At 35.3% G+C, this 20,597-nt stretch overlaps 6 protein-coding genes across 6 annotated transcripts; all 6 read right to left on the bottom strand.

Moving 5' to 3' along the window:
- Positions 1-122: 122 nt before the first annotated feature.
- Positions 123-7,811, bottom strand: EIN_092070 (hypothetical protein; the record flags this gene model as incomplete). Its single annotated transcript, XM_004185940.1, has 2 exons — positions 123-7,214; positions 7,386-7,811. The coding sequence occupies 2 exons, from the start codon at positions 7,809-7,811 to the stop codon at positions 123-125; spliced, it is 7,518 nt and encodes a 2,505-aa protein (XP_004185988.1).
- Positions 7,812-8,200: 389 nt separating this feature from the next.
- EIN_092060 (hypothetical protein) lies at positions 8,201-10,783 on the bottom strand (the record flags this gene model as incomplete). Its single annotated transcript, XM_004185939.1, has 3 exons — positions 8,201-8,453; positions 8,581-8,980; positions 9,064-10,783. 3 exons carry the CDS (start codon positions 10,781-10,783, stop codon positions 8,201-8,203), a joined length of 2,373 nt encoding a protein of 790 aa, XP_004185987.1.
- A 255-nt stretch (positions 10,784-11,038) lies between these two features.
- Positions 11,039-11,956, bottom strand: EIN_092050 (hypothetical protein; the record flags this gene model as incomplete). The annotated part of the gene is made up of 1 exon (XM_004185938.1): positions 11,039-11,956. One exon carries the CDS (start codon positions 11,954-11,956, stop codon positions 11,039-11,041), a length of 918 nt encoding a protein of 305 aa, XP_004185986.1.
- A 203-nt stretch (positions 11,957-12,159) lies between these two features.
- Positions 12,160-13,434, bottom strand: EIN_092040 (hypothetical protein; the record flags this gene model as incomplete). Its single annotated transcript, XM_004185937.1, has 1 exon — positions 12,160-13,434. The coding sequence occupies one exon, from the start codon at positions 13,432-13,434 to the stop codon at positions 12,160-12,162; it is 1,275 nt and encodes a 424-aa protein (XP_004185985.1).
- A 293-nt stretch (positions 13,435-13,727) lies between these two features.
- Positions 13,728-15,728, bottom strand: EIN_092030 (hypothetical protein; the record flags this gene model as incomplete). Its single annotated transcript, XM_004185936.1, has 1 exon — positions 13,728-15,728. One exon carries the CDS (start codon positions 15,726-15,728, stop codon positions 13,728-13,730), a length of 2,001 nt encoding a protein of 666 aa, XP_004185984.1.
- Positions 15,729-15,852: 124 nt separating this feature from the next.
- EIN_092020 (hypothetical protein) lies at positions 15,853-16,575 on the bottom strand (the record flags this gene model as incomplete). Its single annotated transcript, XM_004185935.1, has 1 exon — positions 15,853-16,575. One exon carries the CDS (start codon positions 16,573-16,575, stop codon positions 15,853-15,855), a length of 723 nt encoding a protein of 240 aa, XP_004185983.1.
- Positions 16,576-20,597: the final 4,022 nt, after the last annotated feature.

Genomic DNA, 20,597 nt, shown 5'->3' with positions numbered 1-20,597 from the left:
ATTAATATATTTAGTAATTCGAAATGTATTTATATTTATTGTTTATGATTTATTAAAGTATTCTATATATATGTGTACTATTTTAATAGTATTTAAATACTAAAAATACTATAAAAAGTTGATTACATATTGTCTTGTTCAAAAGCATCTATTCTCGCATCCACCTCGTCAAGCATAAGATCTATTCTCGCAATAACTCGTTGCAATCCTTCGAACTCTTCCTTTGAAATGGCGACTTTCTCTAACACTGCAATTCCTTCAACAACAAAGTTCATTCCTTCTTTAATTTGTTCAAACAACGTCTTGTACTCTTCTAAGTGGTAGACCTCATATTTGTTAAAGAATGTTTTGACCACTTTCATGATGTTCATTCCTTCAAAAACATTTGGCTTTCCTATTTTCACCTCTTTGACGCCATACACAAAAATTTCGATGCGATTTAAAAGTTTCTCAAGCACCTTCGTCGTGTTGTCTGCACTCCTCTTACTTTCGTCAAGAAAGTTAAACACTTCGTTCTTCCTTCGGACTATTTCTTCGGTCATGATTGCAATCGCGTTCAGTGTCACGTTTGTCTCCTTCACAACTTGGAGTCTCTTCATCACACCCGGCAGCACAAAATCAGTTTCCACAATTAATCTGTTGACAGTCCACCCATCGACCCCTTCGAAATTTTTCTCTTCAAACTGTGAGTTCTTCTTCAACTCGTCGTAGTAAAATTTGTTGCAACACTTTGACCTCACGTTTTCAAAAACGGGGTTTAATGGAGTCCACACAATGTAGTATTGATCGTCTGGACCATTTGTAACAGCGTCGTTGACTTGGTCCAAAGTTCTTAAGATGTGGGTCTCTCCTTTGAAGTTCTTGGGCACAGTTTCTTTGACTTCTTTCAGCAAGTACGACATCCTTTCCTTTGAACTGGAGTACACAAATGAATTGCCGTCCAAGTGTTTGTCGATGTTTGTACCAAAAAATCGGACATAGTAAAATTGCAACACGCCAGAGACACCATCCCGATTCTGTGCGACCATCATCTCATACATTTTGTTCACGTACTCGTGCTTTGCTGTAAGTTCTCTATACCGTTTTTTACTCACGTAATATGGAACAACCAAATTGGCCAATAGAAGACCATACACAGGGTATTTCCCATCCTCAAAATCGTTACAAGCACTGTTGACGTGTTCAATTAAAGTATCCACCGATATGTTCGACGCAAATTGCGAGTCTACGACACCAACACTGTTCCTCGCAAACGTCCCAAGCCGGTCTTTGATGGTTTTCAAATCAAACCGCAAATCCTCTGGTAACAAGTTGTTGACATAAATCACTAAGTGCACTTCACACAGCCCAGCTTCCACATACTGCAGCTTCTTTCTGTGTTGTTGCGCTAATTTAGACATCCACGTCATGTGGAGTTGTGGTGCGGAGATGTAGTCCATAGCAAATTGGTAGTACAACTCGAGTATGTATTGTGTATCTGTGGACTGGACCTTCTTCGAGTTCAAAGTATCCAAGTTCTCGACTATACTAATGATGTTAGTCTGTACATTAGTCAGACATCGGCTGAACGAGTCTCTTTGCCCGTATGAAAGGTCATAAAAACAGTCGATTTTCACACATTTCTTCTCATCAAAAAACGCGCCAACAATGTCCAACAAGTCATCTCCCTTTCTCGACGAAAATTGAGTTATTTGTTGTAACGCAACGCCCCCCGTCTTCCTGTTAAATGGAATAATCGAAATTCGTGGACTCTTTAACTCGCACGTGTCGTGGTTAATCCCAATGTTCTGTGCTCGTATTAAAACAGTTTGTTCGTTTGTTTCAAATTTGCAATATCTGTTCAACTTGGTGACATGTTCTTTGTCCAGTGCAAAAAGTTTCTCCGACAATTCCGTCGATCGGGTGACTTTCTCGTTGTCCAGTGTCCCCTTTGTCGTGTCTGTAATCTCAAAGAACTCCTTGTACATTTGTGCATACAAATTTCTTTTGTTCTCAAGTTCCTTCTCAAGCAAATACTGATCAACGTAGATCGAAACAGTCATATCAAGCTTCTCAAAGTCGTTTGAATTCACCTTTTCAAAGAGCTTAAACCCTAATGCCTCCATGTTAAAGTTCACCGAATTTTTGGTGTTTTTATAACACTCTTTCTCTTTCAAAAGCTCTTTGGAGATGTTACTGCATTCTTCGTACTCCTTCTCTACACCATCTTCAGTCTCTTTCAAATATCTATAAACACTCGCCATGATCCCCAAATAGTCATTCGACTCTTTCATGGCAACTTTATTTAATGCCAAATAAATGCCATCCCACACATAGATGTCGACTACTTTGATATTGAATGTGCGCTCTTTTTCATACCACAGCTTCATCTGTTCAATTCGGGTGTTGTTCTCTTTAACTATGCCACTGTACTTACTCAACCACTCAACACAGCCAATCACCTCGTTAATGGTCTCTTCCCAACTCCCAAAGGAAACATCCCACTCCGGGCGTAAGCACCCACTTTTGGTCTTCTTTGCTTCCAAAGACGCCAAATCCGCTTTCACTGTTTTTAACATCATTTTGTACTTCTCTTGTGCTCGATTAAAAAAGTTCTCACCAATTGGTCTTGCGCATAAGTCGCATTGTATTTCAAAGTACTGTTGTTCCAAGTCTGTTTCAAACTTCCGAATTTTTCTTGCGTATCTTTCGTTCTCCGACAAATAACACGTCTGCGACTGTAAGCAGATGTGTGCATTCTTAATCCGCGATTGGTGCAATGTAACCACTCTTTTAGTTCCTTCGGTGATTTCTTCCGTTGTAATCGGAAACAGTGGATTTGCTTCGAGTTGGTACACACGCAAGATTTCATCAAACTTGGAGTACCGCACGATCAGCTTTTTGATCTCCTCACATCGCAAAGTTTGTTGTCCCTCCAACTCCTCGATTTTGAGGATTAACTCATTCTCACTTAACTCAAAAACTTGGTCGACCTCTGTCGTTTCTATTTTCATGTTGGACACAATCCATTGTATTATTTGTTCCCCTATTTCTTTGTTCTTTCGACACCCTTCAACAAGTTCAAAAACATCTCGTTTGTCCACCTCACAATGTTCTTCCAACTGACGCATTTTAGCACAACACATGCCATACCTCTCCACCATCACCTCCCGCTTCTCCCCGAAAAACCCTTTGAAGACGTCACACGTCCTTTCAACTTTTCTTGAAATCAATGAGATCCAATTTTCAATCATCTTGAAATTGCGGTTTGATGCAAGAAGCGCTCCAATGTCACTTTTCATCTGGACATACCCATTTATCACAGACGGAACCGAGTTTAATACAAGGTCTAAAACTCCCTCGTACATCAAGATACAGTCCATTACAAATATGAAGAATGCATCCAAATCACCAGAGTCAATGGCGTCGTATATTTGATGTACCATAATAAGTGACTTGTTACGACGAATACCCTCTTCTAATAGCAAGTCGACACACTTGGACAGTCGAGTATCAAAACACAAGTTATATTGTTGGTACAAACTCCCAAGTTGTGTGATCAAAGTCTTCACGTTCTTTACTTCATTGAGTTGAAGTTCGGAGAGTGCATTTGTCGCATTCACGACAGTTGAAATGGTGTTTCCCGTCACTGTAAAATTCATCTTACAGAAGAACAAAATCAAGTTGTTCCCAACAGACCGCTCAGCACTTTCGTCCGAATTTGAAAGTTCCAGAAATCGTTTTACCAAATTTTTTGTCAAGAGATTTTGCCGTGTGAAGATAAAGTTTCTGTGGAATGACACAATCGACCGAATGAAGTCGTAAATAGAGACCAAAAACAATCGCGACTTTTTGCACGTGAAGAATTCAACAGAGACAAGCTCTTGGACTCTTTCAAGCGCCGGCGTGGGCTCTTCGGTTAACAAAACTTTCATCATCACTTCACTGTAATCCATCGAGATAAGTAATATTTCAAGTATGAGAAACTCGACTTTCATGTCGCTTTTTGCCAAGTTTGTCTGGTTCTCCGCCTCATCCTTTAACTTAGAAAACACGCTTGAATCCTCGCTGTCATTTGTAATAGATGTTCTTGGATTGGACTCAAAACTGGAAGGTGAATGCTCTTCTTTCATGGAACTCTTGAGCTTCGACGAGAATCTCTTTGTTGCGAAATTTCCAAGTCTCGAGAAACTCTTCGATGGTCCTGGTGTTCTCATTGGTGAACTTATGATTGGTGTTGTTGCTGTTCTTACTTGTGAGAGCGAGGAGTTATATCGATTGAATAACAAGAGGAGTTCTTTCAAGTAAATTCCACGAGAGTTTGGAATGAAAATCATTGGGAAATTCGTGAAAAGTAAAAGCGCCTTTCTGATATGTGAAAGTAGTGTATATAAGAGTGAAGGTAAGAAGTCGGAGACCAACCACTGGTCTATTAAAGTGTCTCTCAAATTTTTCAAAATAAAGAAGAAGATGACATAAAGTGTTTCAATGTCATACAAATCCGAGTAACTATCCTTCTCTCTCCACTCATTCAACTTATCGGATTCGTCTAACATGAACAACACAAATGGAAATAACATGCTGAATATCTTGTTGCGTTCGTTTTGTTTTTGATTCTTATTGTAATTAACATCCAAGTCTATTTTGTTCATCACTATCACCAACTCGTGGAGTGCTAATCGACTGATATTCTTGTTGTTGTTCATAATCAACAGGAAAAACTGTCTGAGTATTATATACATCATCGCGTGTCTCTCCGCTAACAAGTCATTCAATTTATTAATCTCTTTTATTTCAAGTACTTGTGGTCCATTGATGGTGTACACTTTCTCGTCCTCAGCAAGCACTGCAACAAATTCAAGTCGTAATAAATGCGAGAAGGAGTCAATCATCCCATTCGGGTTCTTCTCAATTGCAATCAAATTGTCCAAATGAGTGTCGATCAGTCGTGTCACTTCCCCTCGTTTAAATAGACATGAAAAGTCTCGAATGAATTCTGCATAAAAGAGATTTGCTTCTCTTATTGATATTTCGCTCGCTAAATTCTCTGTGGAGCAATACACAATGAACTCCGAAAACATGTTAATATGTTTGAATGTATTAAAAGCCAATTTGTATCCAGTTTCGGTCTTAAAGTACTCGTGGTAATTCTTCAATTCAAACACGCCATTCTCTTGATAAAACCCAATCAACGACTTTAAGTAAATAGAAAAGATTATCCACATATATTTCAGTCTTTCTTTGGCCTCAGTCTCCGTCTTGTCAAAGAGTATTGGCATACAAAAGATTAGAAATTGACACGGGTAGTTCCCCTTCTCTGTTTTTATTGGTACAAAGTGGTTAATAGCATACACTATATTCGAGTTTTTATACAACATGCATCTCTCATTCCCATCATCTGTCCTATTTTTATCCATGATCCTAAATATTCTAAAGAGTCCAAACAACTCCTCTCTATTTCTCTCTTCTAGTATATTAACAACTCTCTTCATCACAAGAGGAAGAAAATGGATGAAGTCGGGGTAAAATTCGGCGTCGACTACCGTCTCGACGGAAGTCTTGGTGTATATGAAATTCGATATTTCCTGTTCAAGTGGATAGATACTTGAAACCACATTTATGTTGACTTTCAAGTTCATGTTGGAAATGTCATAATACTCCACTTCCTCTAAATACCCGTCGACCATTTCTTTCAGTATAGGAATTGTGTGCTCTTTTGTTCTAATAATTTCATTGTTTTCATACAACATCATAATTCCATAATACGACTTTCCTTCCGTTCCATCTTCTGTGTTAATGTCGCGTATTTGGAAGAGTAAATGATGTTTCTCGTTGAGTGGAAACGGCAATTCAATTTTGATCTCGTCGGTGAAATGCCCGTTCTTGTCATTCGACACTGAAGTTGTGAATGAGGAACATAACTCATCATCAGTCCCACTCGTGTTTGGATAGACCACACTGAGACAACTCTTACCAACAACAAACCGGTCATCAGTCTCCCTCACATACACTGTAATCACAATACCAGACTTCTTCCGTTCTTTACTTAAAACAACTTCAGTGGGGTAGACAAACAACTTGTTTTCATAAGAGTTAAAAGTCTCCTCTATGTGTGTCAAGTCGATGTTTGTCATCATTTTAATACGTTCAACCATGTTGCTTTTGTTTGGTTGATACACTTTGGTCAACCCATCGCAATGTTCATACTTCTCGCTTTCATTCCTTAAACTGAACTCAAAGTTCCCACAGATTTTCAGTCGCTCCATTTCTCTTATCAACGAGTAAATGTCCTTTAAATCACTTGTTGGTTTGTAGATATTCATCTCGTAGTTTTCCATGTAATGGATCGACCCGCCACCAATTAACAGAAGTTGATAGAATTTCTTGTTCTCCAAATTTTTTGATTCTTTGACTTTTTCAATGTACTTTTTGACCATTTTCTGGTCTTTTTTGCCTTCTGCACAATACGCGTCTCTTCCCAAATCGACGTCCACGTCCATTGGTTTAAAAATTTGTAACACCACAAAAATGTTTTCCTTCCCGTCCAAAAACGATTTTTTGATAATTGCCGATGTTTTTGGTATTCGAAGTGGTTTGTTATTTTCAATGTGGTCCTTCAGCATAGACGCTGATATATCAAAAGTGAAGTCTGCCGTCATTTTGCAGAAATCCATATCATAGAATGAAAATCTTAATTGTAATGGTTCGGGGTAGATATTGAACCGAATTTTAGTGACCTCAATCACCAACGGTCTGTAGACTTTTAATGTTTCATTCACACATTCGTTTTGTGCGTTTGTGAGTTTTGTTGAGTATAACAAATCGCCGGCGGTTAATTTCGGGTTAAAGTATTCAAAGAGGTTACTTTTTTGTTTTCGCCGTGTTCCCGGTTTGACAGTTTCTGTTTGGACTAATGACTCAACACCGAAAAGTCGGTCGTCGACTTTCCCTTCACTTTTCATTTCTTTTCCTTTTCTGCCGTCGAAAATACTAGTGTACTTTTCTTGTCGAACAAAACGAGTAAAAGTCTTTCCAAAAAACATATTATATGGGTTAGTGTGGATTTTGTCTGTTGAAACGGGTTCTTTAGGTTGTGGGAAAAGAAGAGAATGTGGAATAGGATCTTCTTTAGAAACTATGATATTTTTATCCAAATATTTATATTCTGCTTCTAACGAAGAACTTTCACTAAACTGGGCTTCAAACCCTTCAAATATATTTTGGATTTTTTCACTCTTTTTGTTAACATATCTTCGTCAAAAATTATATCGGTCCCATTCTTGTTTGTATTTCTTGTAAAAACCTTTGATTTTTTGAAAACGGACTTTTCCGGTCCGATAAAACATCGCCTCGTTATTGAAACATATAAGAAGTATATGAAACTATCAAATAGAGAAGAAGCAAACCTGAATTTCATTTTTATTTGCAGCAACGTATTTATGGAATGCTACAAACTCGTGTCGTTGCACTTTATACGCCTTTTCGAGAAACGTTTGTCCGCAATGATATTTAATAGCCTCCTCTGGTAAACACACTTTCCACTCCTTTTCAAAGTACTTTTTAAGCTGATAGACATCGAGTTCTTTATTTTGTTCAACGTCGTAAGTCTTTCTGTTATTTCGATAACTCACAATCAAATGAAGATTAGTTGTCGAGTAAAAAAAGTAATACAAACGAACGTCAAATATTTGGAGGATTTTCATATTCTCTTCACTCGTTTTTGTGGGTTGCGCAGGTTCGTATCCCGTCTCATATATTTTGTCTGAAGACACCCTCCTCACTTCTGTCCCAAATATCGTTTGGAGCACTGCAGGGTCAGGTTGGTTCTCCATTAATACAATTCAAGTTTCTTCTTTTCTGATCTTCAACCCCATATTTTCATAGTTTTCTCACTTAATTTTGTTCTTCTTTTCTTTTTCTAATTCCAAAAAAATTGTCTCTTTTTTTGAGAATTTCATTTCAAATTTCAACCCAAAAGAATTGTAAAATTTTGCCTTCAATTTTCAAAGTTTGTTATTAAGACAATTAACTTTGGTTGAGCATTTTGAAGTAGTTAACCATATTTGATAATAAAATTAACTATGTAATATAGTTTGTTTTTTCGGGTTGATCAACCCGAAAAATTTATAGTAAAGGTCTTTTTCATAAACTTCTGTCTTCAAAAGTTCTTTTATTGGGACGTTTAAGTGAATGAACAAAAATTAATTTCAATTCCAATGGATTAAGCAAGTAGTCTTATTATCGTTTGTTGGAATTCGTCTTCACTACTTATGAGGTTGCCGTCACCATTGAAGAGCTTGTCGATTTCATTTTTAAACAACGGCGATTTGATCTTTTCAAAAGTGTCTTTTGTCGTTCTCTCTTCTAAAAACTTGATGCTTCTGATAACCAAATCTGGGTTGTCCACACACTTGCCTACCATCACGTGTAAGTCATCAATCACTCGAAGAAGCTCTTCAAATCGTCCCGACTTACTACTTCGTTAGTATATATTTATAGTTGTTTCATATTATAAATATAATACATATATAGGTTATCCAAGTAATTATAAATTATAGTAATATGAATTATAATATATTATAAAAATAAGAAAAAACAAACTAAGTGGCATCTAGGACGTGTTGAGTATATTGGACAATCCGAGGATCCCTTTTCACAGCTTCTATGTCCTTTTTAGCAGTCTCTTGATAAAACTTTCCAACTATTTCTTTGAGTTGGAAGAGGTATCCTCTCTTTTCTCTTGGGTCTTTTTGTTGACTAATTTGTCCGAGTGTACCTGTCATTGGTTGTGACTTCGACTTATCGTTAGTCTGCTTCTTAAATGCGATCGTTCGTGTTTTCCAATTTTCCATTTTCTCTTTGCTCAATTCTAAAAAGAATGTGTCTGGGATGTTCAATTCGAAAAGGTGTTCATTGTTCATCTCTTCCATAGTTTTACAGAACAAGTCAAAGTCCGCACTTTTGAAGAAGTATCCAAATGTTTTGTATATATATCCAATGTCTGTTCCCTTAATCTTTTCGCTATTTGTCATCATTTGTTTGAGAATTAGTACATTCAGTTATTAAATTAAGGTATATCAAAACTCTCGAGATAAACAAACAGAAGAGTATCCACTCGAGTTTGAATAAGTGCGTCTCCCCACGTAGTCTCCTTTTTAAGTTTCTCAATGACGTCCTTTTTTGTTTTTTCGTCCTGTGGCTTTAGTGGCTTCTTTTTATCTTTAAATGGAATTGGTGTGACTTCAGTCGTTATTTTAGGTGGTGGGAGATTTGTAGGAGGTGGGATGATATTACTTTGCACCGTAATTTCAGTTTTTGCGACTGGAGGTATTGTATTAATAGGTGGTGGGAGTTGTGGTTGACTATATTGCACTGTTTGCGATTGAGGAATTTGTTGATGAACGACCTGTTGAAGATTCTGGTTTTGTTGAGGAATAAGCGCATAAGGGAGTTGTTGATTTTGTTGGTGAACACAGTTGACTGTAGTAGCTCCGATTCTTTGAGTGTCACACATGGTGCCATTCTTAAATCCTGTTGCGCTTGAAACTGATGTTGTAGATGCAAATGGTATATTCGAGAATTGATTTACTGAAGCAATAGTTTCCGAGTGTATTCCACTTGCATTAACACTCTCTTTAATACGTTCGTCGGGCACATCAAATATTAAATCCAACACTTTCTGACTCTCTTCCCATTCAGTTCCTACTAGATATGTTTTAACCAGATTTCGTGTGTATTCCGGGTGTGTTTTCGATATCAAATAATACTTCAAACACCTCTCAAATTCAATATAATTCTGGTCCTTCTTGTATGCCTTCGACTGAAACGTTTTCCAAAACTCGGCGGTGATTCCTTTGTAATGTGAGTCGATGTATGGTATCTTCACTGCAGATTTCGCTGTGGTTAACAGTAATTCTTGGCTATCAATATCATCAGAAAACATCAAAGAGCCTTCAGCCCATTTTGCGAAACCAGCGTCTTTAAAGAGATACCCATTCGTGATGTGTCTTAATTGACTTTCTTTGCAATAGATGAGGTACTCCTGATATCTTCTGAATTCCAAATATTCGGCGTCGCTGTCTCGCAACGCGGTGGCTGGCGTTTTCACAACGACAGGAAGTGGATTTTTCACTGTAACTGTTCTCGAGAAGAATGCGATCTTAAAGTTTTCGTTCCAAAGTGCGTCGATTTGGCTTTTAGATATTTCAGTCCAGAATTGGGTATAGTCGATTGTTGAGAGACTTTTTGGTTTGGCTATGTCAGTGACATCTTTTGGTTTGTCAGTGATGAAGTCGTTAATTGGCGACGCGACTCTTTTAAATATCTTTGGAATATCTTCTTCATTCAATTGAGTCTTTGTTACAGTCAGTTGTTGTGGGAAACTCCTTCTCTTAATTGCCACATCTTGTTGTGGCTCTTCAATCTTTTCCTCTTGAGTAACTTTGGTAACATTCGTCATGAGTTTATTACCACTTTGAACGAAGAGTTGTTTTTGTGTTTGGTATTCAGTGTTTTTGACTTCTTCGTCTTCTTTTATTGGTGGAAGAGGATCTTCAGGGATCATGAGACTTGGTGGTGTTAGTTCAACTTCTTCTTTTATTTTCTCTTCATTGTTTTGAGTGATAACAACTGGTGTTTGTGGAGGAACAAATGGAGTAATGACATCATCTGTTTTTATTACAGGAGGTGGTTGAACTATGATTTCTTGTTGAGTCTCTTGATTACTTGAAGATATTTCTTTAGAGAAGTCGATAAATTCGATATCTTGTGTTTCAAAGTCCGAGTCTGAATCGCTTGAACTCATTGGATGTGTTAATTGTTATTATTTGTTCAAGTTCTTCTTGTGTTTTCAATGAATTATTAAGGACAAATCATTGAAACACTGTTTTTAATAATAAATAATACATTCATTATATCCATATTAATTATACCAATATTTATAAAAAATTATTTCAGTAATCAAAAAAGTCATTCATTTTCAATTACAAACCAAAACTCAAAAGTAGTTTTGAGCATCAACAACATATCCAATTTGACACAGATAACTAAACTAATGTGTTTAGTCATCGTTCAAATCCAAACTAACAAGTGAGGACTCAGTCTCTTCCTTGTGTAGTGGTGCTTCTTCGTTGTGTTGTAGTGGTTTAGTGAAGAAGTCGTTGTAGTCAACGTCGTAATGTTTTTTTGCCTCGATTTTTTGTTTTTGAGAGTGTGTAGAGAACCTGACGATAGTTTGGCAGACTGGTTTTTGTGTGTTAAAGTCGGTGAATGAGACGATGCAATTTCGTTCACTTGATTTGTTATTTTTGAGAGTGATATAACACCCGTCGAGTGTTCCAGACAAGCCACTAGTGATTGGTTCTGATGGAAATTCGACAGTAAACTCGCCGCCTTCGTGTGCGCTCAGAAGAAAATTTCTTTTGTCTCTGTTGTTGACGGTGACTTTGAGTGGCTGTCTTTTGTTCAGAACTTCTTCTCCTTCAAATTCAATTTGAACTTCACAAAAAGTCTTGTTGTTGCCTGCATCTTCTTGTCGCACTGCAACCATTTGTTGTTGATTGTATTGTGGCAAGATTTGTTCTTGTTGCTCAGTTTCCTTTTCCTTGTCAACAACAACAGTTTTGATGTATCGGTTCATGACTTCGCCGTCTTCCAATGATGTCAAGTTGACCACCACATTGAGTTGTTCCATTTCTTTCACTTTGTTTGCATTATCACCTTTCACTAAAAAGCTGACATTCGTTGTTTCTGTCGACGTTGACACAACTCCAACTACATGCACATCAAGAGGCCCGCACACCACCTCAACCGCATAATCATTCTCGGTGTAATTGACAATCATCACCTCTACTACAACGTTTTTGTTGCGAACTACTTCAAGTTGATGAGGAAGAACAAAAACAAGATCTTCAATTTTGTCTCGATCTTCCCCTTGTAAAAAGTCGATATACTTTGCATAGTAGTTGTCACGCTTCATGTGGACTTGTCTAACTTTTCAGTTCAAAGACCTTCATAATAACAAATGCTATTATTTTAATTTATTTTACTATTTAAAATAATTATTTATTCATCTATTTTTGTTGTAAATTTTCATTTTTTTAGTTTTTGTTATCAATAAGTAATTTACAATATTGAATTTTGAAAGAGTAAAATTTGCAGTCAAATTGAACTGAAAATGTCTTAAAACTTTGCAAAGTATTTCTTTTCTTTGTTATCCTGATCATCATAGAATTTGTACTCTCCTATGATAGTAGAAGCTTCACGGGAATACATCATCCCTTCCAATTTTGTCTCTTCGCCCATTAACACATTAGGTTTAGCGTCCAATGAAATTAGTGCCAAGTAAATACCCATTTCTGTTGAGATCACAAACGTATATATATTTTCTGTTTGTTTTAGAGTGCACACACTAATATCCATTTCTTTGTTAAATGTGATGGTTACTATATTCTTCTCATCAACAAATTGCCCAGTACTATTTTCAGGAATGGGAATTGCTCGGACAGATCTCCCCGAAACAGCAATAAGGATTTTACCATCTTCAGTGATGAACAACTGTTGTATTTTTGCCTTTGTCAGTCCTCTATAATACGTCGTCTGGAGGTGTATTTTTGGAACATCACCTTTATTCGCTTCGTACTTCATCACATAGAAGTAACTCCCATTTTCGTCCGAACATGCTATCAGACCCTTTACTTCGTTAAATGTTACATTGTTGATGACACTTTGCGCGACTGAAAAATGGGCAAGGGGTTCGCTGTCCGTCCATTTCCTCAATTCGAATCCACACAATGTTCGATTTGTTATAAACCCAAATACCCCTTTTGGTGATTTGGTTGTGTTGTATCCAGTAATGTAGAATTTTGACGTACAACACAACAGCTCGTTTGTTTCAATCGTTTTGATATGTACCAAAGATGGTTCTTTGATATCATTAAATCGATCATCGGTGTATAACCGGATCTCATTTTCAAAGATGTAACCCAACTTTTGTCCAAGTATATTGCGCAACACAATGTCTTCTTCAAATATGTTAATTGGTCGTTGTGAAGAATCGACATTTTGTGTGAAGCGTTGCACAGTTAATGGTTCCTTCTTACCAATGTGATAGTAAATCCGATACACAAATCCGTTTTCTATGATGAAAGTGAGTTTGAAAGTGTGGTTGGCGTAATCGGCGAACACGTTTCGAACAATCCCTCGATAATTAAAAGCACTAAAACACTCCTCCATCTTTGACTCTTCATCATAATAGAAAAAGCAATTTGTACACGTGTTTGTACCTTTGTACTTCCAGAAAACAATCACACGTCTGACATCTGTCTCAGTCATTTCAAGACAAAATGACTTTACTTTAATTTTGTATGAATTGGGCTCAAAAAAAGGAACTTCGACCTTTTTAGTGTTTGTTATATTCAGTTTCTCAAATGTGAAGTCGTGTTTACTTGAGTACATGTGTTGAATATTAAGTTTAAGTTTTCATCATTTTTAGTGAATTTTTTATTTTCTTAAATTAAATTTAAACGATTTTATGTTGAATTAACGTTTAAAAATCATTAAATTGATTATAATAATTATAATTGTAATAGAAATATAATATAAAAACAAAACTATTATAATCATTGAAGTTTCTTTGAATACAAATTATTTGTTTAAAGTGTAATATTATGAGGATTTAATGTTTTTACATTAAATACTCACAAGTTATGAGTTACAACTCGTTTGACTCAGAAAAAGGAGACTCTCTGTTATAACTCGGACTTTTTTTCAAGTTTCATATTGACTTGTTTGTTTTCTAAGCAAGTTGTAGTACCATCACAAGTCTCACACACATTGTTTGTCGAGTTATAGAAATGTCCACGCTTGCACTCTTCACATGATTTTGCGTCTTTGCATTGCAAACAATTTGTTGGACATTGTTTGCATGTGCCTTCCAATTCAAAGTACTCTTCAACAGGACATTTACTCACACATAATCGTCTCGGCTCTATTAACTTGAATCCATCTTCACACGTTGAGCACATCACAATGTCGTTTATTTCACTACACGTTTTGCAATTTGGTGTGCAGTCTATGCACACTTTGTTAGTTTCGTCTATATAATACTTTGTTAGTGGACAACTTTCTAAACAAATGTTAAGACGGTCGACTTTATAAGCACCACTCACGCACTCTTCACATTCACCATTTTTGACGCAGACAGCACAGTTCTCGTCACACCTTTTACACAACCCCTCGGCCTCATAATACCTCTCTGGACATTTCTCATATACACAACTTCTTGTTTCGTCAAGCATTTTATAGTTTGGTTCACACTCAATGCATGTCCCGTCCTCTCTGCAGCGAACGCAATTGTTTCCACAGAGAATGCAGACTTTGTAAGGCATGATAAGCTGATAGTTTTTATTACACTCATTGCAGCGTCCCGTTGTGTCACAATATTTACAGTTTGTGTCAAGGCAATTGACACAAGCCCCTTTCTCTTTATTAAAATACATGTTTTCATCACACAACTCACACGACTCTGTGTCGTCACATATTTGACAGTTGTCAATGCAATTGACACAGCGACTTGCGGTTTGCCAGAATCGCTCTGGACACTTTTCAACGCACTGGGACGTCATAACATTTAAAAAGTAGTTGTCAGCACAGTACTCACACTTCCCAGTTTCTTCACAGAAGTCGCAGTGACTCACAGTGTCAAGGCAGATAGACACATTCAACTCACATGTCTCGCCAAGCCCAGAGATGGTGTTCATCCCATTTGGGCAGCTTAAACATTGCACTCCGTTGATTTCACCATCAACAGTTGCAGTGGTGTTGATGTAATGCACATTGTCGCAGCGCGCTTTTGTCACATTCAAATTTCCAAAAGTAGATTTTGTATAATTTTCATCGACATAGACCACCAAGTTTGTGTTAAGAGTTACCACCGTGGTGGGTGCGGTTGTTCCATGGAAGAAGAGAAATGGGATGTTTATGAAGTCGTAATTGATTGCCATTGTTGATGAGTAAAGGTGGAGTGCGTTGAGTGATGTGCATCCACTAAATGCACCAGCATAAACCCTTCGAATTGATTCTGTCCCAACTACTTTTCTAAGCTTTTTGCTGCCTTCGAAGAATCGGTCGAATATGCTATACACTCTTGTCAAGTCTGCAGTCTCCAATTTGGTGCACCAATAAAAGATATCATCGTAGTAAGAAGATAGACGTAGTGGGAACTTGAGATGAACAAATCCAGTGTCAGCAAATGCATAAGCCAATATCATTTTGATAGATGGCGAAAACGGAAAACTGTCAAGTGACGTACAATGATAGAAAACTTTTGATGAAATGTTTACAAGACTGTCTGTGTTGTATACGGCCTTCAATTTGGTGTTTCTATAAAACGCGTACATTGGAAGGTCAGTGACCCCTTCAAGATCAAATGTTTTGATTTGTGTCGACACAAACGCATATGGACCCAACGAAGCAGTTCCATTGGAGTAGTAATTATTTAGAGAGAATGCGTTATAGAATGCACTGTCTTTGATACGAATTTTGTCTGGGGAAGTGAAAGTGATTGAAGTGATTGTTGACCCCCAAAATCCATTCACACCAACACAATCAACGTCTTCCTCTACAATGACCAAATTTCCAGTGCAAAGGCCAAGTTGGTCACTCACACAGTGGTCTTCGTCGATAGTATAACATGACTCACTTATTCCCAAAACAAAAAGAGTAGTAATTGTCAAGAAAAGACTACCCATTTTTCCAATCAATATCGTTTGCTTTTTTTGTTCTTTTTATTTAACTACCCACTTCTTCTTGTTTTATATTTTACAATGTAATTTTGTAATAATCAATCAATATATCATATGTGCAAAGATCTTATCAAAGTCCAGAGTGCTGTATGAAGCCGTTCTCCTCTACAGATGGAGAGTTCTCAGCGGTGCAAAAGTTGAAAGGATGTGCACAGCAATTGTCATTGTTATTGTCACAAGTTGGTGTGTTGGTTTGCAGAACCAGACTAAAATGTGTTGGCTCAGTCTCTTGGCTTCTTGTGTTTTCATATAAACTCCTTTCAATTTCCAGGAAGTTTTTGACAACAGGAAATCTAACAACAGACATTTTCAACTCGATTTGTGTCTTTGCATATTCAATGTACTTTTTACCAATGAAGTACACAAGGTCTGTGGTGTATAAAATGTCGTTGTATTTACATTGCAACACAGTGGCAAGGGGCACCTTCATCTTAGCCTTCTTTGTCTTTTTTGAATAAAACACAAAGCCACATTCCTCCAGTCTTCCTTTCATGAATTGTGCAAGATAATTGTTTCGCGATTCCTTTTTAACTCTTTTCTTAGTGCTGATGTTGGTGGCATCATCTGCTGCTTTAGCAATAGCGTCCCAATTGTTGTCTTCGATTCTTTCAACTTCAAGATCCTTTGTGACTTTCTTTGATGCAGGTCTTTTCGAAACAAAACACGTGACGGGCGCAATGTAACTGTTGTACAACACAATTAATAATGCCCGTGTGACGTCCTTCCCGCGCTTCGAATCACGCGCCTTCACTGCGTTTCGCGCTTTCTTTTGCTCGTAAGAGATGTCCGACATACAAGAAATGGTTGCTGAGATGAAAGGTGATTATGTACCACCGAGGGTCTCTGTGTTTGTGGTGTGTTTCTGAAAAACAAGAGAAGTAACTTTTTGCAGTTGACACACCAATGTACTATTATAGGGGTGTGATAAAATGGTTACTGTCAGTGTAGAACTTCTTTTTTGTAAAAATAAAAAACATTTTATTTAACATTTTTTACAAATAGTATAAATTTTTTGAAATATTTTTTTGTTGTTTAAGATGCACTTTTGGGAAGTTTTATTTTAGTAACAAGAAAATATAAATTGAATGCTTAAAACAGCCAATTAAATAAAGGGGTTACATTATAAAAAACGAATTTATTTTCACAAAGAAAGTAGTATTGTTTTTATTATTATTGTTATTCATATGTTATTATAATGAACTAAAAAGTTTTTTACAGATTATGTTTAATGTAATTATCAATTTTTCATTTTTCAATTGATTTTAGTATTTTCAAGCATTTTTTAAGTCTGGATTTTTTGGAAAAAATTAAAAATGTTATGATGTATGCAATTTATACAATACAACAAATACGAAACATGAATACTGAATTTGTTAACAATCATTGTGCTTCAACTTTTACGAATTGAAAATACAAAAATCCATTCGTGTTCGGAATATAAACAATTTCATGATCCAAAATAATGCTTCGTATAAACAATTTGAAATCGTAATATAAATAACTGTTGTCATATTCATCGTAATTAACGAAGTAATTTAATGATCTTTCTTTAAATTTTAACAAGTAAGAATTACATGGTTTCGAGATTCAAAAAAAAACATTTGTATGTCTTTTTTTAACAACTACTTTTAAAATATAACACTATAATTTAGTAATTTATATAATAATTAATAATAATAATAAATTAATTATTTATGTTTATTTATATAAATAATTTAAAATTAAATAATAATATAATAAACTATTTATTATTAGTTAATATTTTTAATTAACAATTATTTATATAACCAATTATTGTATAGTTTTATCGATGATATGTTTTAATTAACGTTTTTGTTTAAACAATCAAAACCTTAAATATCAATAATAATCTACATTAATTTAAGAATAAAAATAAAATTAACTAAAAAACAAATTATGCAACCCAAAAATCCGAAGTGTTATGTTTAAAAAGAGAAAGGAAATTACAATGAAACCGCCACTTTTATGTGGTGCCAAAAGACTGGAAGAACGACTGAAGTGCTTTCCTTTGTACCTCCGTAAATTTCAGGATATCGAAAACGAAACAAACAAATTGTCACCATTTCGAGAACAAGTGTTTCATGTTTACCAAGAAGTCAAAGGTGACAAAGAGTGGAGGAAGGGGTGGTATATGGACATCAATCTGTTGTTTGGAGAACCACGTTCAGCAGAAAGTCAAATAAGAGATTTCGAAAAGAACGTCAAAAAGTTAGAAGTTGGACGTCCCTGCCTCATTTCATTTAAACAACAACTCGAAGTTAAAAACTTGATAGCCACGAGTCAGACAAAAATGGCGCCGGTAACAGTTTCGGATGTAAGAACTTTCTCTAATTCATTGTTTAATATCAATCTTTCTCAGCGTCAAATGGGAGAAATAATAAAAAAGATTGATAATTGTGAATATAAAATTGCACTTGTTATGGAAAAAGCTCGTGTTGAAATTACAAAAGAAGATATTGAACAATATTTAAAAAGACTTCATACTGTTGTTGATGGAAAGAGATCGTCATTGGTGTTCAATTTGGATGAAGTTGGGTTTGATCTTATGGTCGATGTAAGGAGTCAAACCGTGTGTTTTTCAAATTTGATCGGTTCAGAAGTTTATACAGTTGCACCCGAGAGAGGTGACAGGATAAGTATGTTAGTCTGCATTGCTGCTGATGGCACTCAAGTAAAACCTTTGTTAATAACAAAGAGAGTGACTGTTGAAGCATCAACCCTCATCAGAATTAACTCAGTGGTTGAAATCAAAATGCAAAAGAAAGGATTCATTACATCTAAATTATTTCAATGGTGGATCGAAAATGTGTTTATTCCAGATGTCAAATTGAAAAGAAATAATCAAAAAACAAGAGCAAAGGCAGTATTAATTATGGATGGATTTAAGGGACATCTTCCCGAAAATGTGGCGCAACTACTTGAAAGTGAAAACATCGATACTCTGTTGCTGACTGCCCACACTTCTCACCTTTGCCAGCCTCTTGATTTGGGACTCTTTTCCTCTATCAAGAGGGAATTGTCAAACAACAATCTTCTGAAGATCGGATTCGAGTCTTATGCGAAAAGTAATAGTATAATTGAGGCAAATTTGTTCGATGATTTCGCCAAAATCAAAGAACAATTTGCACAAACGAACGTTGAAAAAAGATTGACATGCATTGTTGACAGTTGGTCGGCGAAGAATAAACCGGAGCTTATCATCAGCTCGTTTACCCAGGCCGGAATTGTTTCGATCCCAGTCACAGTCAATAAGCCAGAACTTCCATTGAGTCAAAGGTGTTATGGAATTGTCAAGGCCGACGTTGATAGTTCTCGCCAAATGTTGAAGTTTTTGAAAGGAGATTCGAAACCAGAAAAAATAGTTCAACAAAAATCAAGAGTATATTTAGAATCAAAAAAAGAAAGAAAAGAAAGATTGGATTCGAAAAAGAACTAACATAAAATTTGGTTGATTTGGTTTTTATATATAAATACAAATATTAATAATATTAAATCAGTGTATTATTAGAATAATTATAAACTGTATAAAAAAGTAAAATAAAAAGGGTTTAATAAAAAATATTAAAAAGATAACAAAACCAAAAACAGGACACAACAAAGACTAAAGCGGAACACAACAGAGACAGAAGCGGAACACAAGCGGAATAAAATATTAAATAATAAAATGTATTTATTTTTATTGTTTTTAATTATTAATTATAATTTCATTATCAAAAATCAGTTTGTTTTATTGTTATTATAGAACTTTCAATTAATATATATATTTTCTATTTTTAAATATTTAAATCATATCATATATTCACCAAACATTAAACTTCTTTTGTGTATTATTAATTACCACTTTTATTTTGTTAAATAAAATGTTTTTTATTTTTACAAAAAAGAAGTTCTACATAGACAGTAACCATTTTTTGGGTAGTAACCATTTTATCACACCCCTATACTAAATAACTTTTATACCTCTTTTTGCTACAAAATTGCTTCAAAAAAACAAAAATAGCAGTTCTGTTTAAGTGGTAAATATTTTTGGTGTTAAATCACTTTTGGGAAAAAATGAATGATTCTATTTAAATAGAGGCATTTTTGCCTCTGGTATAAATTAATCATTTTAATTTGATAATATTGATCAGAAGTACTATTATTTTGTTATAAAAATGTCAACTGGTAAAAAATGTACAAAATCTTGTAAACATTTTGCAATTTCATTTATAAATACTTTTTTGTATTTTTTCTTTTTGGTAATCATTTCCCGACACTTTTCCTTGTTATTTAAACAAAAATATAGCCAATTTATCTTACCAAACAAAAGATGTTTTAACAAAAAAACGGAGTACGTAAAGACATAAAAACTCATAAAACAATGTCTTATAACGGACGTTTTAAAAGTATTTATATTTAAAGACCACCAGAAAAGACTGTATAATCTGAGTTTAATCATATTGTCCCGATAATTTCCACGTTTTGAGACTTCCAAATCTCCAAATCTCCAAGTTCAATAAATCTGGAATCCATTTGGATTTTTTAACCCTCTAAGGACTCTAAAAACCAAAAATAATTGATTTTGTGTATTATTCGTTATTTTTCAATTAAATGAGACTTTTATTTCTTTAATTACTCCAACTCTCTTGGGACGACTGAGTTAGTAAAATTTTATAGTAAATAATTATAAATTATAGTAAAAAAGTGAATTTTTTGTCGAAGTGGGGATGAATAAAGGTTCACTTTTGTTTGATCTTTTCAAAAACAAGTCATAGTTCAATGGAAAAGTAAGTACAAAAATTTAATGAGATGTCC

This window comes from Entamoeba invadens (assembly GCF_000330505.1).
Source record: "Entamoeba invadens IP1 unplaced genomic scaffold scaff_1105074726227, whole genome shotgun sequence".
NCBI classification, from domain to species: Eukaryota; Evosea; order Mastigamoebida; family Endamoebidae; genus Entamoeba; species Entamoeba invadens.
The sequence above is the reverse complement of the archived record's forward strand: the minus strand, read 5'-3'. Positions and strand labels throughout refer to the sequence as shown.